A 19,470-nucleotide genomic window follows, 5' to 3' on the forward strand; every position below is an offset into this window, starting at 1 on the left:
ATAGGTGGGGAGGTGGGAGGGGATAGGTCAGTCCAGGGAAGACGGAAAGGTCAAGGAGGTGGGATGAGGTTAGTAGGTAGGAGATGGAGGTGCGACTTGGGGTGGGAGGAAGGGATGGGTGAGAGGAAGAACAGGTTAGGGAGGCAGAGACAGGTTGGACAGTGGGTGGAGGGGAAGAGCTGGGCTGGTTGTGTGGTGCAGTGGGGGGAGGGGACGAACTGGGCTGGTTTTGGGATGAAGGGTCTAGGCCCGAAACGTCAGCTTTTGTGCTCCTGAGATGCTGCTTGGCCTGCTGTGTTCATCCAGCCTCATATTTTATTATCTTGGTTTTGGGATGCGGTGGGGGAAGGGGAGATTTTGAAGCTGGTGACGTCCACATTGATACCATTGGGCTGCAGGGTTCCCAAGCGGAATATGAGTTGCTGTTCCTGCAACCTTCGGGTGGCATCATTGTGGCACTGCAGGAGGCCCATGATGGACATGTCATCTAAAGAATGGGAGGGGGAGTGGAAATGGTTTGCGACTGGGAGGTGCAGTTGTTTATTGCGAACTGAGCGGAAGTGTTCTGCAAAGCGGTCCCCAAGCCTCCGCTTGGTTTCCCCAATGTAGAGGAAGCCACACCGGGTACAGTGGATGCAGTATACCACATTGGCAGATGTGCAGGTGAACCTCTGCTTAATGTGGAAAGTCATCTTGGGGCCTGGGATGGGGGTGAGGGAGGAGGTGTGGAGGCAAGTGTAGCATTTCCTGCAGTTGCAGGGGAAGGTGCCGGCTGTGGTGGGTTTGGAGAGCAGTGTGGAGCGAACAAGGGACTCATGGAGAGAGTGGTCTCTCCGGAAAGCAACAGGGGTGGGGATGGAAAAATGTCTTGGGTGGTGGGGTCGGATTGTAGATGGCGGAAGTGTCGGAGGATGATGCGTTGTATCCGGAGGTTGGTGGGGTGGTGTGTGAGAACGAGGGGGATCCTATTTGGGCGGTTGTGGCGGGGGTGGGGTGTGAGGGATGTGTTGCAGGAAATGCGGGCGACGCGGTCAAGGGCGTTCTCGACCACTGTGGGGGGAAAGTTGCGGTCCTTGAAGAACTTGGACATCTGGGATGTGCGGGAGTGGAATGCCTCATCGTGGGAGCAGATGCGGCGGAGCCGGAGGAATTGGGAACAGGGGATGGAATTTTTGCAGGAGGGTGGGTGGGAGGAGGTGTATTCTAGGTAGCTGTGGGAGTCGGTGGGCTTGAAATGGACATCAGTTACAAGCTGGTTGCCTGAGATGGAGACTGAGAGATCCAGGAAGGTGAGGGATGTGCCGGAGATGGCCCAGGTGAACTGAAGGTTGGGGTGGAAGGTGTTGGTGAAGTGGATGAACTGTTCGAGCTCCTCTGGGGAGCAAGAGGCGGTGCCGATACAGTCATCAATGTACCGGAGGAAGAGGTGGGGTTTGGGGCCTGTGTAGGTGCAGAAGAGGGACTGTTCCACGTAACCTACAAAGAGGCAGGCATAGCTGGGGCCCATGCGGGTGCCCATGGCCCATATCACTGATACAATTCTCTTACCTATGTTGAAGTAGAATATGTTCAGCATCAACCACATACTGAAGCTGGGGACTATTTGCTTTGCTTTTCTCATGGTAGCATTTATTTGTTTGACCTGACATCAGTGGCCGGGAAGCTGCTGGAGAAGATACTGAGGGATAGGCTCTATTCCCATTTGGAAGAAAATGGGCTCATCAGTGATAGACAACATGGTTTTGTGCAGGCAAGGTCAAGTTTTACCAACTTAATAGAATTCTTTGAGGACATGACAAAGTTAATTGATGAGGGAAAGGCTGTAGATGTCATATACATGGACTTCAGTAAGGCGTTTGATAAAGTTCCCCATGGCAGGCTGATGGAGAAAGTAAAGTTGCATGGGTCCAGGGTGTGCTAGCTAGATGGATAAAAATTACTGGCTAGGCAACAGGAGACAGAGAGTAGTAGTGGAAGGGGGTTTCTCAAATTGGAGACCTGTGACCAGCAGTGTTCCACATGGATCTGTGTTGGGACCACTGTTGTTTGTGATATACATAAATGATTTGGAGGAAGGTATAGATGGTCTGATCAGCAAGTTTGCAGATGACACAAAGATTGGTGGAGTAGCAGATAGTGAAGGGGACTGTCAGAGATTACAGCAGAATATAGATAGATTGGAGAGCTGGGCAGATAAATGGCAGGTGTGCAAATGTGAGGTAATGCATTTTGGAAGATCTAATTCATGAGCAAACTATACAGTAAATCGAAAAGTCCTGAGGAAAATTGATGTTCAGAGAGATCTGGGTGTTCAGGTCCATTGTTCCCTGAAGGTGGCATCCGGCATGCTTTCCTTCATCGGGGTATTGAGTACAAGAGTTGGCGGGTCATGTTACAACTGTATAAGACTTTGGTTTGGCCACATTTAGAGTACTGCGTACAGTTCTGGTCGCCACATTACCAAAAGGGTGTGGATGCTTTGGACAGGGTGCAGAGGAGGTTCACCAGGATGTTGCCCTGGTATGGAGGGCACTAGCTATAAAGAAAGGTTGAGTAGGTTAGAATTATTTTCATTAGAAAGACGGAGATTGAGGTGGTCCTGATTGTCTATATCTCTCATGATTTTATAGACCCCAATGTGGATAGCAAGAAGTTTTTTTCCCCCAGAATGGGGGACTCAATTACTAGGGTTCTTGAGTTCAAAGTGAGAGGAGGAAAGTTTAAGGGAAATATGCGTGGAAAGTTCTTTACGCAGAGGGTGGTGGGTGCCTGGAACATGTTGCCAGCGGAGGTGGTAGATGCAGACACGATAGTGTTTTTTAAGATGTATCTGGGCAGGTACATGGATGGGCAGGGAGCAAAGGGACACAGGCCCTTAGAAAATAGATGACAGGTTTAGACAGAGGATCTCGATCGGCGCAGACTTGGAGGGCTGAAGCGTTTGTTCCTGTGCTGTAATTTTCTTTGTTCTTCTTTGTTCTTTATAAATGTTATAACTCAAATGTTAAATTGTATTTTCCTTAGGAAAAGGCGAGGAGCTGTCTGGTTTATCTGGTGACCCAGCTGGCAAACATGGAACACTGTTTTCATCACATACTGCTCCTGGAGATTAAAAAGATCACTGACACATTTGGCAACATTCTAGGTGCTCAGAGCAAAGACATTTATTGTATGAGTAACAGTTTTACCGCAATTGCCAAACTTCTGGTCAAACATCTTGAGAAAGACATTGCTGCATCTGAGAGGTAACTTCTGTTCTTCTAAATAATGCGTGTTCATGTATCTGTTTTTTTTCAGGTGTGTTTGTCAAAATTAAAGCTAACAATGGGTCATAATTTACTGTCTAAATAAGTGAAGCCAGTAACACTTATGGAAATATTACAGCAGCATTCAATTCTTTTAAATAGGAAATCCAGAAACTGCTGTCCAAGCTATATCTGTCTATCATTAGCTTCTTGAAAATGACATCTTAATGTTTGCCTTACTTTTACAGTGTATTGAATAGAGTGAAGTTTCTGCATTTTTATAACAGATATGAACAAATCTTTCACAGAAAGATGACATTCATTTTTTTTTTACTGATATGATATCTTAATTATTGTCAATCAACATTACTGGCACAGAAAATTTGGAGTTTTGTTCCTTGAGCTTTCAGCTGTTGATGGATTTAGTTCACAATTTAGAAGAAAAACTTATTTTCTCTCTCCAATTTTTCCTTCCCTCTCCTATTTCTCTTTCTGCCCTGATTTGACATTGAATCTTTCGATCTGATTAATTAAGAAGCTGTATAGTTGCCTGCCCGTTCACTCAGGTCCAAGATGTCTTTTCTGTTGTTGCATATTTATTAGTTCATACTATTGGTAATTAGTCATACAAGAAATGTAACTTCCATTTTACAAGGGCAAGACCAACTAATGTCAGATGCGGTTAGTTCCCTGCCAGATTAAATTATAGCACAAATTATAGAAGTATGAATATGTTTAGATTTTATTATACACAGATTGTTCTTGAGAACTTATTGCCTTATTTGTGTTCCGTCAGAATTTCTAATCTAAAATTACTATCAGTTTCAGTCTGTTAGAAAATTCATGTTATTTTCTATAATATTTAAATTAAGAAAATGTTAATTTGAAGATGCTTACTCAAGCATTTTGTTAAATTAGATGGCACAAATGATGCCAGACTGCAGGTTTATATTTATGAGAAAGATATAAACTGCCTCTGGGTCTCTTTTATCTTGAAAAGGCCATGCTGCTTGGTTACTCAACAAAGATCTTGCTTTATAATGAGGAATATATATTGTACCATTGAAAGAAAAGATAAACTTGTACTTATTGAAAGACAATTACCCATCAAGGTAGCAAGTTGAAAAAAATCAATATGTATTTCTAGAAGAAAGCAATATTGGTAAAACGTAAAATTAAAACTATATTTTACTGATTTTTATCATTAAATCACAAATACATATGATAAAGTCTCGTAGCATCACACAATGGATGCCCACTTAAGATCACTATTCATCAATTTCTCAATCCCATGCAACTTTAATATACAATTATAAATATTAAAGTCATCAAATGGATGGTGTTATTCCCACCTTTAACTGAGAAAGATTCAAGTATCATTTAAATATGAATAAAGTGGAACCTGAGGAAATAAGTATAATTTGAAATAGTTTCCTTTTACACAAACGGTGGTTATAGTTGTCAAAATGAATAACTTTGTGCTGAATCATCTCATATTTTGGCGAAGTTTGACCTTCGTAGAGCTTCATGGCAGGTTTCTGTCAGCAAAGCTGAGCAACTTTCTCATGCAACAATCTGAAACTCACCTCATTTCTAACCACCTCCGAAACAGCCCTGTCATCCCATATTAGCTTGAGTTTCTCATTCACTGGAATTGGAAGTTGCTGCTATTGCTAGAACATGTTGGTGTCATATTTAAAGCACTTGACCAAACACTGACAGTCTGGGTTTGCCCCACATGGGTGCAGAAATTCATCCTGAATGTGGCAGACGAGGGGCAATTGACAGCCCCTTCCATGAACAGGGACCTGGATGGGGTGATGCACAGGAGGGATGTATTCTTACCCCAGGATCAGCAGATGAAGCCACAACACCGCAGAGCAGGAATAAGGTCAAAGACCTTCACTCCTCCACCAGGGTAAGTGCCACCATCTGCTTTCTGAAACCTCACACTGACTCACTCTTTCCCATGCACCACTGCTCTACCACTGTTAGTGCTGCATCAACATCTTCTCTCACTTGTTCTCACCTACCCACTCTCCACCCCCACCCCAACCTCAACACGACTAAGCCTGCATGGTCCCACCATTTAATACTCACTGGAGGTACCTCACTCCTTCCTTCACTGGTACCCAGACTAACAGACATACCAGTCATTTCATTCTCACTCACCCTCTCACTTTTTCTCATTATAAGGGAAAATGGCCCACAATAGGTTAGAAAGAGCCAGGACAGATGCTGGGGTGCCAATCACCCTCAACAAGGAGACAATCCTGACTCTCGTCAGCAAGGACCTTTGGAAATGTAAAAACCTCTGTGTCCAGGCATCACAGTAAGATGTGTTGACTATCCCATGACCCTCATTGAAAATTTATTAATAACGTGCCACAACTTCTAACTCTTGGCCTTGATATGTTCACTGTTTTGTCTCCAGCAGGATATTTATGGCAGTTGTAGTCAAAAGAGCTGGTCCCCAAAACATACCTACCTCCATCTCTGAGGAAGAGGTGTCTTATCAGAGGAAGCACTGCAGGCTGTCTCCACCAGCTCAGGCACCGACACATCGGTGGGTATTTTCTCTAGATTAGAGTCACAGTCCCTTCTGGTGAATGCATTACTGCAACATGTCTGCAGTTACCCAAGGAAAAAATGCTCCTGGTCACTGAAGCTCAGAGGACTGTCAAAGACCAGGCACCTGCTCAGCTCCAGGAAAGAGAAGACACCAAGGTGTGGCAATTAGTGACTTTATTGGAAAACACAAGTACAGGGGTCTAGGCCTGAAAAGTCAGCTTTCCTGCTCCTCTGATGCTGCTTGGCCTGCTGTGTTCATCCAGCTCTACACGTTCTTATCTCGGACACAGGAGTGACTGGTTGGTTTGACTGGGGCGCTGGACATCCTGACACAAGCTGCAGGACTGCAGCAACATGGTTGGGATTCTGCAGTCTCCATAGACAGGTTGATAGCTGCCTTGGGGAGCCATACTCAGAGACTGCTAGATATACACACAGACCTGCTCTCCAGCGCTCTAGTTATAGGTGCTCAGTGCCAATGGCAAGGCCACAGAGATGTGAGGAACCATGCCCTAATTCCAAATGGCCCTTGCTCATAAGGAGGTGGTGTGGGCCCAGTAAGTACCCAGCCAGAGGAGGAGCCCTACAGAAGCCTCCCATCAGGACATGGCCGAAGTGGCTCGGCCTGTCACCCTCGGTCCTGCGGATATTCAAACTGAGGAGCATGCACTTGTTTCCGGTCAGGGCATGCTCAGCCAGTTTTCCCCTTCTAGATAAAAACATGTCTGACCAAACATCCAAGGCCAACGGATTCCACTGAAGACCAGACTCCCTCCACCCCAATTGTGAAATCTGGAGGTGCATTGAGGCACAGAGGGAGGGAGAGAAGGAAGAGAACCTGAAAGCACATTGGCAAGGGTGACATGTCAATGTAAATAAGTTTCTACTTTGATAAGCTCATGTGCACTACTCATCACCATCTAAGTGGGGGTCTCTATCGAGCAACAACTACAACCGTCCTTAGTGGCACCTGATGTCTCATGGTCTGAGGTGAGCAACTGAGTTCTAATGGGTAAATGACAGGTGACTGCTACTTTGGCAACATGGCACAATCTTTACAGACAGACAAACATTACTATTTCATCACAGGCATTATAGAATTCATTTCTTATCTTAGGCTTGGGACAAGGATTTGCACTGCAGCTGGAAGGCTAATGCCAAAGGTTCACAAAGCAGGTAGTATTTAGAGATGTCTTTTAGCTTCAGTGTACAAGTGTCTGTGTGATATTGTGGCCCTTTTGAAGGTACTTGCATCACTGGCTGTTCATCACAGAATGAAGCACCTACTCTGCCCAATCCAGATGTGGTTGCAGTCACTTTAATCTCCACATGTATGTCTGCAATTTATAACATGATGGAAGGTAATAGCAGTTGTTTCTCAAAGACTGAGTTTTGGGTTCAGCCTTCACCTCTCTATCTGGTGAATCCCCAACAGAAAAATCCTTTTCCTGGTAGCCTCCTCTATCAACCCCTTCAGCTTTGCACTTTCCGAAGGCCCAGAGCAACTCATGTTTTTCAATATTTTCAACTGCCCACATGCCAGGTGAGTTCGTGCAGTGTCCCACCATCAAACCAGGGTGCTGCTTACAACTGATAAACCCCAGATCAAAATCATTGCTCATACTCCTTGGAGGGGGAAAAAATTAAAGAATCCTGCTTGGAGATGGATGTTGAAGCTCACTAGCAATATAAAACCATAGGTTTTCAGTAGAAGTAAGCTAGTTTCATAGCCTGATAAGTAGCATAGAGAATCACTGCTGAATAAAATCAAATTGGAAAATCTGTCATTGTACCTCACAGTGCTACCCTATCAAATTAATTAAACTTTATAGCATTGGTGCCATGTATGGAATAAACATTAAATTGTAAAGAAACTTTACATAAAAGTGTAACTCTCTAACATATCCAAAAATACCCCCTGAACTTAAACAAAAACTTAAATTTGCGGCAAAAATTTCGATAACATGTCAAGTACACATTTTGGTGTCTGAATAGACACCTTCAGGTCAGCGAGATTAATGAATCACAGGACCAGTGAATTTAGTACCACAGCAACATTCCAGTCTGTACAACAGGAAGTTTAATTTAAATAAAACAACTTCTGCATTGTTTTTGTTTTTATAAAAAAAACATGGCTTTTGTATTTAACAGATCCATGACTCATGCCTGGTGGGGAATGCTTAAAAAATAAATTACTTGTAAATTAGACCTCATAACTCTTGGACTGTGGAATGCTTGTTTATCAGCAACTTACAGACCCTATTTATATTATTTCTGAATATTCTATGGGCTTCTGTTCAGCAAATCTTTAATATATGCCCCAAAGGATCATGAAACAGTTGCTCTTTTGTCTATAGTGGAGCATACATAGTAATCGTCAAAGTGCAGAAGTGCTAGAAATCCTAGTAGATTGATCGCTGTAATAGGCTATTATATTATCTTTTTTTGGATCCAGTATGGTCAGATAAGCACACTGAATGTTGGTTTACAGATTTTTAAGCAACGAAATGCAATTTATTAAGCTAACTGAAATTCAAACACTATGGAAGTTAGTTTATTGGAAACAGTGGGAGATTTTGTTTGTTGTAAACCGAGCGTAGGTGTTCCACTAAGCGGTCTCCAAGCCCCCGCTTGGAAACAGTTTTTTTTTACACACAGATCTTTGTATTCTCTGTGAATTTGTTATGTGCCGTTGTAGAGAAATTAACAACCTTTATGAGCAATCCTGGCTCTTCCTGAACAACAAAAGGCAAAATTAAAGTGACATAGCAGTGGGAGCTTCATTATGCAACTATTCATTTAATCAATAGGGAGAGTCAGAAATTAATTATGCAGTGAAAAGGCTAAATGCAATAGTTCGGTCTGGAGAATATTATTTTGAGTATTTTGCTTTGATAAGAATCTCTGAATGTGGCCAACGATCATTTTACTTATGCTGAAAGTGTTGTATGTATTTGCCAAATTTGATGGCATGTCCTGGAGTTTGCTCAAATTCACAACAGCATAATAGTCAATTCCTGTTTCATGCTACTTGTCAAAAAACAACAGCTTCAAGTTAAGATAATAAAGTGTGAAGCTGGGTGAACACAGCAGGCCAAGCAGCATCTCAGGAGCACAAAAGCTGACGTTTTGAGCCTAGACCCTTCATCAGAGTGGGGGATGGGGTGAGGGTTCTGGAATAAATAGGGAGAGAGGGGGAGGCGGACCGAAGATGGAGAGAGATTCCCTGAGGTTGGTCCAGAGGGAGGAGGGTAACTTCTTCAGGTTAGGCATCCCTGGAAGAGGCTTCGCAGTGAGGCTAAAATTGTATCAGAGATAATGGGAACTGCAGATGCTGGAGAATCCAAGATAATAAAGTGTGAAGCTGGATGAACACAGCAGGCCGAGCAGCATCTCAGGAGCACAAAAGCTGCTCCATCTTCGGTCCGCCTCCCCCTCTGTCCCTATTTATTCCAGAACCCTCACCCCATCCCCCTCTCTGATGAAGGGTCTAGGCCCAAAACGTCAGCTTTCGTGCTCCTGAGATGCTGCTGGGCCTGCTGTGTTCATCCAGCTTCACACTTTATTATCTTAGATTCTCCAGCATCTGCAGTTCCCATTATCTCAGCTTCAAGTAAAGTCTGTGATTTTAAAAAAAATCTTCATACTATACCACCAACTAGTTTCAGCTGTGTTTTTTTCAAAATGTTTCAGCAGTTTGCAACAATTTTTGAAATGGGATTTCTAAGTTTTTATGACCTCGAGACAATAAAGGCAAAATTATATATTTCCATGCCAGAATGGTATATGACTTTATCGGGGTTGGGATTGGATTTTTCCAGCTGTGTTATTCCTTGCAGCTGTTGGCCTTGTCCAACTGGATGGCAGTGGTTGTGGGTTTTGGAAGGTGCTTTTCAAAGGAGAAGCACTGACAAAGTGGTACCACTGCTAACACTAAGGACTGGTGGGGAAGGAAATGAAACTTTAACATGGTGAGTGGAACCTGCTCAAGTAGGCAGATTTTTCCTGGATGTTGTCAAGCTTCTTAGATGTTACTGGAATGATAGTCATCCAGGCACGTTTAAAGTATTCCATCACAGACCAGACTTGTGTCTTTGAAATGAGGTCATGCTTTGAGAATTCAAGAAATGAGTTGCTCTCTGCAGAAGCCTTAGCCTCCAACCTGCTGTTCAGTTACATTTCTGATCAGTGGTAACCTATACAACATTGATGGGAAATTCCTTTATGGTAATGTCACTGGATATCAAGGGGTGATTGATAATTTTTTTTTCCCTCTCCTCCTCTCTCTCTTACACTTACACATAACAGACTCAATCATTTTCTGATCCTTGTCTGAACTTTATTTTTCACTTATCATCTTAAGCCTGAACGTTGATGTCTACATCTTGTTGCATGCGGGCACTGACTGTTTCAGATTCTGAGGAGTTAGGAATGGTACTGACTACTGTGGAATCATTGTCAGGCCTCCCATTTCTCACCTTGTGATAGAGTAAAGATAACTGAAGCAGCAGATCATACAAAAGTTAAAGAACTTTTGCAGCAATGAACTGAAGGTGAGATTATTGGTCACCCACAACCATAACCATCTTCTCATGTGTTACGTGTGACTGTCACCTGTGATTTTTGTTTTGATTTTCTTTGACTTCAATTTCACAAGGACCCTTAGAAGTCACACTTATTCTATTGCTGCCTTGATGTCTGAGGCAGTCTCGTCTCTCCTCACCTTTAGATTTAAGCTCTTTACATCTGTTGTCTGCACATGGATGAATAAGGTCTGGAGCTGCCCTGCTAGAGTCTAAACTGACAATCAGGGCCTGGGCTAATCATGCTTCATGAGCTGTCATAAGAATATTTACTCTGAGAATCTTTTTATGCAGCTGGAGAGTTCTATGGACACTGTTCAACATTTTTTGAGGTTAAAATTTATTTCGCTGTGATCTCTTTTGTCAGTGTCTAAATTCTTGCATAATTTTAAGAGGTGTGAAGAACTTAAAGTTTCTGTTATTCAGTGATCTATTTGACACTTTTATAAGTTTCTAGTGACACCAATTCCTTTCTCATTTTGAATGTGTTTTTTTTCTAAGCAGTTTTATGCATACTATTGTTACTATGGTATTTCTTGGTTCTATACATAATGCATACTTGGTGAATGATCATATAAAGACCACAAGTTGGCATGGAGGACATGTGAGACCACATGAGGCTTATGGGTGGGAGAATGACTTGGTATGTGGGGATTTGGAACTTACCTTTTCAAAATGTTATTGAATCCAGCCCTCTAGGGTTGGTTAGCTCCATTGGCTACATGGCTGGGCTTTGATGTGAAATAACTCCAACAGCACAGGTTTGATTCCCACATCTGAGGTTACCATAAAGGCCCCACCATCCCCCTTGCTTGAGGCATGGTGAGCATTAGGTTAAATGCACCATTTTTCTAAAATGAGAGAACAGCCCTAAGTTTCACTGGGACAACGGCAACTTTATCCTTTGCCTCATGAGATTCATGACCACCCCTGCAATAGTACAGCTATCTGCCCCCTTTCCCCTGCTGGCAAAAATTGAGGGTGGCAGAAACGGGAGATTTTTAAAAAAAGACATTGGGTTTTTTTGACTCTACAAAGACCTGGGCTTGGCACCATTTAAGAACTCAATGCTATTTTGTGGTGTTCAACTTGGCCTATATAATAGTAATTGTACTCCAAAAATAATTTCTGTAAAACTGTTAGAGACATTCTGAACTGTGATAAGGTGCTAATTAAATGCAAGCGTGCTAATTAGTTCCATGTTGGAACCCGACAGATGACTGTGCCGAAGTTCCTTCAAAGCAATCCATGCCGACCTTTCTGCATGGTTTTAATAATATTTATCAAACCCCACCAGAAGTTGAAAATATGTTTCTAGTTTGTTTTTCAGTTAAACAATGGAGTACAATGACTCCTTTGAGAATCATTTTAACTTGCGTGATTTGCACTAGTCATACAAATGTTTAACACAAATTTTTGGCAACTTTTGCATGCTTTCCTCGCTTTGCAGACAGGGTCTTTTCCACGCTGTTGCAAGTCGGTCACTTTTACTTTCTCAGGTGTCAACTTTGGCTCATATATTTGTTAATTTTGTGAATATACCCACAACTGAGTTGGAAGGTCATGAAGTCAAGCCTCACTTGGGTGCATAACCATGTAGCCTCGGCTGATATTTCAGTGCATTGCTGCAACAGCTAACAATGTGTTAGTATAGAGCGAATACTGCATTGTAAGAGTAACATCTTTCACATGAGAGACACACTGTCCTCTCAGTTGTAAAATTTGAAAAGAGCAGAACTCTTCTTCAGGTGTATTAGCCAATATTTATTCATCTTGATGTTTTTGCGGCCTTGGTGTGAGCTGTATGAAAATTAGCTGCTGTATTCCCGACATTATGACAGGAACTACAATCCCAAACAAATAATGTGCTAAAGATAATAATTGAGGGATAAATGTGGCTAGGAAAGTGCCTGCTCATCTTCCAGTAAGTACATGTTTATCATTTCATCCCATAGGATACCACCTGCTCAGAAATGAAGTGTACTGTCAACCTAATTACAAGCTCATGTGTTGAGGTGGCCTCGGATGCAGAGCCTTCTGCCTTCAAAGTGATTGTGCTACCACCACCCAAACCATAAAAATGTTGTAATTCTTGAATGGAAGATAAGTACAGCAATATTGCAGGGGTCTTAACTTTGAAATACCAGTGACAAGAACAGTTCCTATGGATTGGAGGGTACCTAAGATAAGTCTGTCATTTTTTAAAAAGGTGGTGGAGACAAGAAAGGGGAATCATAGACCTGTTTGGTCTGACGTTGGTCATCGAGAAAATGCTCGTCTTAGTTGCACCTGGAAAAAGACGCACAACCGAAAGTGAAAGTTAAGAAAATATGAAGCAAAATAGAAATGATAAAAAGCAGATTGAATTTCATATTAAATCAAAGATATAGTGTATCAATGGTGAGATTTCTGGAAGTATATTCAGCATTTTAACTGGGCGTACATAAGATATCAACCTACATATAAGTTTACATACATACAAGTACATACATTTGGAAGGAGGCTATTTAGCCCTTTGAGCTTGATCTACCATTCAGCAAGCTGTGCTTCTCTTTCTAACATCCTATTCCTATATACCCCTGTTATCCTTTGATTCCATTTCCTGACAAGAGTCTATGCAGTAGATTAAAACAGATTCAATGACTCACCCTCACCAGCTTCTGAGGCAAAGGACCCAAAGTCACACAACCTCAAAGGAGGTTTCTCACCTATGTCCTAAAAAGGCAACCCCTAATGTTTTATAAGTGCCCCTGGTTCTAGACTCCTCCACAAGAGGAAACGCCCAATTCATGTTGGTGGCTCAGTGGTTAGCACTGCTGCCTCACAGCATCAGGGACCCAGGTTCAATTCCACCCTCGGGTGACTGTCTGTGTGGAATTTGCACATTCTCCCTGTGTCTGTGTGAATTTCCTCCGGGTGCTGTGGTTTCCTCCCACAGTCCAAAGATGTGCGGGCTAGGTGGATTGGCCTTGCTAAATTGCCCAAAGTGTTCAGGGATGTGTCGATTAGGTGGGTTATAGGGGGATAGGACTGGATAGGATGCCCTGAGGGGCGATTTGGACTTGTTGGGCCGAAGGGCCTGTTTCCACACTGTAGGGATTCTATGATGTTCACCTTGTCAAGACCATTCAGTAACTTTTAGACTTTGATCAAGTCACCGTTCACTCTTCTAAATTCCAATAAAAACAAACCTCCTCTGTCTGACCTTGCCTCTGATAGAAATTGCTTGTTCTATCTTTCAATCTAGTAAACCTCCTCTAAACCACCTCCCTCATTGAATAAGGAACTCAAACTGCATGCAGCACTTGTGAAGTGGTCTCACAAAATGCCCTTTATAATTGAGGCACAACGTCCTTACTCTTACATTTTCTTACTGTCAGAACGACAGATGACATTCTAAATTGTTTGCTGTATTTGCGTATTAATCTACTGTGATTCATGCACTGGAACTCCAAGATCACTCTGCACTTTGGAATTCTGTAGTCATTCTCAGCTTAGGTAATACAAAGTTGACAAAGTTGATTGATGAGGGAAAGGCTGTAGATGTCATATACATGGACTTCATTGAGGCGTTTGATAAGGCAGGCAGGCTGATGGAGAAAGTGAAGTCACATGGGGTCCAGGGTGTGCTAGCTAGATGGATAAAAAACTGGCTGGGCAACAGGAGACAGAGGATAGTAGTAGAAGGGAGTTTCTCAAATTGGAGACCTGTAACCAGTGGGGTTCCACAGGGATCTGTGCTGGGACCACTGTTGTTTGTGATATATGTAAATGATCTGGAGGAAGGTGTAGGTGGTCTGATCAGCAAGTTTGCTGATGACACTAAGATTGGTGGAGTAGCTGATAGTGAAGGGGACTGTCAGAAATTACAGCAGAATATAGATAGACTGGACAGTTGGGCAGATAAATGGCAGACGGAGTTCAATCCCGGCAAATGCAAGGTGATGCATTTTGGAAGATCAAATTCAAGGGCGAACTATACAGTAAATGGAAAAGTCCTAGGGAAAATTGATGAACAGAGAGATCTGGGTGTTCAGGTCCATTGTTCCATGAAGGTGACAACGCAGGTCAGTAGGGTGGGCAAGAAGGCATATGGCATGCTTTCCTTCATTGGGCGGGGTATTGAGTACAAGAGTTGGCAGGTCATGTTGCAGTTGTATAGGACTTTGGTTCAGCCACATTTGGAGTACTGTGTGCAGTTCTGGTCGCCACATTACCAAAAGGATGTGGATGCTTTGGAGAGGGTGCAGAGGAGGCTCACCAGGATGTTGCCTGATATGGAGGGTACTAGCTCTGAAGAGAGGTTGAATAGATTAGGATTATTTTCATTAGAAAGACGGAGATTGAGGGGGTCCTGATTGAGGTCTACAAATCATGAGGGGTATAAACAGGGTGGATAGCAAAAAGCTTTTTCCCAGAGTGGGGACCTCAATTACTAGGGGTCGTGAGTTCAAAGTGAGAGGAGGAAAGTTTAAGGGAGATATGCGTGGAAAGTTCTTTACACAGAAGGTGATGGGTGCCTGGAATGCGTTGCCAGCGGAGGTGGTAGACGCAGACACGTTAGCGTCTTTTAAGATATATTTGGACAGGTACATGGATGGGCAGGGAGCAAATGGACACAGACCGTTAGAAAATAGATGACAGGTTAGACAGAGGATCTTGATTGGCGCAGGCTTGGAGGGCCGAAGGGCCTGTTCCTGTGCTATAGGTTTCTTTGTTTCTTTGTTTGTTTCTACATGGAATAGTGTAGGTTAGATGGGCTTCAGATTGGTATGACAGGTCGGCACAACATCGAGGGTCGAAGGGCCTGTACTGTGCTGTAATGTTCTATGTTCTAATACGCTGCTTTTTTACTGTTCCTGCCAAAGTGATCAATTTCATATTTTCCCACCTTAAACACCATCTGTGAGATTTTTGCCCATTTACTTGACCTACTTGTATCAGTGTTCACTCTCCCTGTTCTCTTCACAACACACTTTCAGACCTACTTTTAGTCATCTGCAGACTTAGCGACCATGCCTTCACTAACAACATCGAGGGATTTTCTAACCAACTGGTTCAAAGATGTTATTACACACCTCTGGAGCAGGTGGAACTTGAACCTGGACATTACCACGGCCACTCCTTACTTTTTTTCAATGTCCAGAAGTACTATCATGCATAATCAAATGGTATTTCCACCACCAACTCAACTGTGACAGTTTTCATCTGTTAACCACCATTATTGAATCACCCCTGTTTCCAGTTCCTCAATTTACATGCAGAGCCCATTAAGGGCAATGCGATGACACCAAATGTGAAGAACAGGAAAAGGACTAAATCAAAATGGAATTGGAAGAGGAGATAAGACACCCGAACATCTGCCGTGGCCACTTTTCTCTGTAAGTAACTCATGACATCAAAGTAATTTATACAAATTGCAAAAAGCTGAGGCCCCAACACAGACTCCTGAAGGATTCCATCTGTCACATCTTCCTAATCAGAAAAAGACTCATTTGCACTTACTGTGTTTTTTTTGCCAGGTAGTTATTGCCTTTTATTTATCCAGAGGTTGTGGCTGCCACTGGCTAGACCTGTATTTTTTGATTATCCTTATTTGCTGTTGAGAATATGGTGGTGAGCTGCCTGCTTGAATCACTACAGCCCATTTGGTGAGAGAGAGATAATGGGAACTGCAGATGCTGGAGAATCCAAGATAACAAAGTGTGCTCCTGAGATGCTGCTTGGCCTGCTGTGTTCATCCAGCTCCACAGTTTGTTATCTTGGATTCTCCAGCATCTGCAGTTCCCATTATCTCTGATCACAATTTTAACCTCACTGTGAAGCCTCTTCCAGGGATGCCTAACCTGAAGAAGTTACCCTCCTCCCCTCCTGAGATGCTGCTTGGCCTGCTATGTTCATCCAGCTTCACACTTTGTTAGCCTATTTGGTTAACCAGTATTCCTTAGCACCCAATTTTATTCGGGAGGGAGTTCTCAAATTTTGCAGCAACACTGAAGGAACAGCAATACGTTCCAAGTCAGGGTGATGAGTGATTTGTCAGTGCACGCGATTATATCATGTCAGCACTTGATTCTCTTCTGCCTGCATTTAAAATCTTCCTTGTCTGAAGATACAGACTGATATTTACAATGTGCACAAAGTATGGATAGGTGGCTTAAGAGGTGACTAAGCCCGCACTGCCACCAGTGAGAAAGCTTGTGGGGTTAAGCACCAGTTAGGTAAATGACCCATGAGCTTTAGTTCCAAGGAAGGGTCACCAGACCTGAAACATTAACTCTGTTTTTTCCCCTTCACAGATACTGCCAGACCTGCTGAGCTTTTCCAGCAACTTTGTTTTTTTCCTGATTTACAGCATCCACAGTACTTTCAGTTTTTAATCCTATTATGACCACCATTTTAAAAGATGTTCAGTCCTATTTTTGCATCTTTCTTTCTCAACAAACTTCCCATTCTCCTAATCAAAAAAATATTTTTCCAACCTCCTACTCAAAGGTATAATTTATTCGGTTTCAGCCACAGCTTCTTCTAGATCATACCATATCCTAACAGTTATCTCTGGAAAAAAATATAATCGAACCTCTTTCCTCATATTTCAATATTATTTCCACAGGTACCTATTTACTATACAATGGATATAATTTGTTGTTTACTTTCAAAATTCTTTGTAATTGGAGCTTTTCAGACTGAGTCCCTCATAATAATTTTTGCCCTCCTAGACAATCCAGTTCATTTAGTTATCTCATAACTAAACGTTTCATTGCAGACCCCAACTCAAATTTTTCCTGAAGCATTTCAATGGTTTTGATACCCTTTAAGACAATGCCCAAAGTGGACAGTGTATTCTCATGCAGCCTGACCAGTTGCTTATTCAAGTTTAACATTGTCTCCTAATTTTGCATTCATTACCACTGTTTCTAAAACTTCGGATCATGCATTTTTTGATTTGTGAACACCTTGATCACCTCATTACACTTCTACATATTTGAATTTAACATTGTTATCTGCTCTTTTTTAAACAGTCTAACCATTTAGCATATATTTCCTCTCAGTTTTATTTTCTGCATATTAATGTTAATCATTTAGTTCCCTTGCGTGGGCGAGTACTTGAAGTTCATCTGCAAAGTCTGGCTGTGCCCCCCTGAAGTTGCTTACTGTCCTCTTTACAGTTAACCACAATCTGCTCTAATTAGCTTGCAAATACTATGGCCAAGTAGAGTTACTGAGCAGTTAAGGAAAGTTCCTCCCCATTTTGCAGAGAGAAATGTGTAAGTAATGGAATGTTGTTTTCTCTGTCCAAAAAGTTGTCATTGCCTTCTTGACATTCCGAGATGCTGGGGGTAATGGAAACAGTTCCTGCTGTGCTACATTTGGCAGGATCCTAACTTGATTCTAAGATCTTCCCATAACTAACAAACAGCACGGATAGACTTACTGGGCTTGTTCATAATTTGTCTTTATTTCTGACTGTTCTAAATATTTCACCCTTTATGGTAAGGGCTAGGTCAGTTGAAGATGATTGGACCTTGGACAGTGGCCTTCAGATTCCTGCAGCAATGTCCCCGGGACTGAGATGATTGGTATTCAACAACCACAATCACCTTCCTGTGTGCTAGATATGATGGCAGAGAGTGGGGGCTTGAGAGGTCAAATGGTCTACTCTTGCTCCTAATTCCTGTGTTCTAGTTGCATTACTTTAGCAGATACTTGTAATTCTTCCTCTTAGACAAGAAATTCAGAACATAAGATTTGATTCATTTGAAAACGAACAGAGGTGTTGCAGTAAAATCGCACAGCTCCATCTTATGCCATATTTGCTAAAATGAATTGAAGTGAATGACTGTTAACCACTTTGTCAGAAGAGGTTGAATGTTAAAGTCTCAGTTTTAAGGTGATTCAATATGATCTAATTTCTACTGCATAGAGATCAGAATGAATAACTTGAAAAACTCAGGTTAATCAGAGTCAGCATGGTTTTGTGAAAAGGAAATCATGTTTAATCAATTTATTGGAAATTTTGAAAGAGTAATGTGCTATGGATTAAAGAGATAATCCATTGAAGTACTATTCTTGGATTTTCGGAAGATTCCACATAAAATGTGCAACGTAGGAACTCGGTATCAGGGTGATTTAGTAGCATGGATAAATGATTGGCTGGCTAGGAAAAGGCAGAATATGCATAAACAGGAATTTTCCCATAGTTGGCATGATGTGACAAATGGAGTCTATCTACGGTCTGTTCTCGGCTCTCAAGTTTTGTCAATTTATATCAGTGACTTAGATGAAGGGATAAAAAGAATGGCAGCTAAATTTGGAGATGATACAAAGGTAGACGGGAAGTTATGTTGTGAGGTTAGCATGGATATAGACGAGCAGATACGTTACATGAGTCGGCAAAAATCTGGCAGAAGGAGCATAGTGTGGGAAAAATGAAGTTGTTCATATTGGCAGGAAGAATACAAAAGACTTAGCATTTTTTTTAAATAGTGAACAACTGTAGAACTTCTGAGGTGAGATGGATCTATGTATTCTAGTGAATGAGTTATCAAAAGTTAGAGTGGCACAGCAAGTGATTAAAATGGCTATCTTTATCGTCAGACAAACAACATTGAGATAACAATTTTCTGCTTCACTTATAAATGGGATTGGTGATACCACATCTCAAATACTGTGTGTAGTTTTGGTCTCTGTTTAAGAAAGGATGCAAATTTGTTGGCGGTGGATCAGTGGAGGTTTACTAGTCTGCTACATAAAATAAAAAGGTGTTCTTACAAGGAATAATTTGAGAGGCTTGCCTTGTTTCCGCTAGAGTTTATAAGTGTGAAAGTTGATTTGATTTTTATTTATAATATTAGTTAATGATTTGGAGCAGAATATAGGTGGCCTAACTAGTAAGTTTTCAGAAGACACAGAGACTGGGGGAGCAGCAGATACTGAGGAGGATTGCCAGTGGACACCGAAGGATACAGATAGGCTAGAGACTTGGGCAGAGAAATGGCAGATGGAGTTTAATCTGGACAAATGCAATGAGATACATTTTGAAGACTGAATGCAGCAAGGAAGTGTACAGA

At 42.1% G+C, this 19,470-nt stretch overlaps 1 protein-coding gene across 7 annotated transcripts in view; it reads left to right on the forward strand.

Moving 5' to 3' along the window:
- veph1 (ventricular zone expressed PH domain-containing 1) overlaps window positions 1–19,470 on the forward strand; it is a 226,132-nt gene that overhangs the window by 124,139 nt on the left and 82,523 nt on the right. For all 7 annotated transcript variants that reach the window (XM_048542472.2, XM_048542471.2, XM_048542470.2 and 4 more), the window contains one exon: window positions 3,025–3,245. In XM_048542472.2, coding sequence (XP_048398429.1) covers window positions 3,025–3,245 — 221 coding nt within the window. The remainder of the gene's footprint in view (window positions 1–3,024; window positions 3,246–19,470) is intronic.

Source organism: Stegostoma tigrinum, chromosome 14, assembly GCF_030684315.1.
Source record: "Stegostoma tigrinum isolate sSteTig4 chromosome 14, sSteTig4.hap1, whole genome shotgun sequence".
In the NCBI taxonomy this organism is placed as follows: domain Eukaryota; kingdom Metazoa; phylum Chordata; class Chondrichthyes; order Orectolobiformes; family Stegostomatidae; genus Stegostoma; species Stegostoma tigrinum.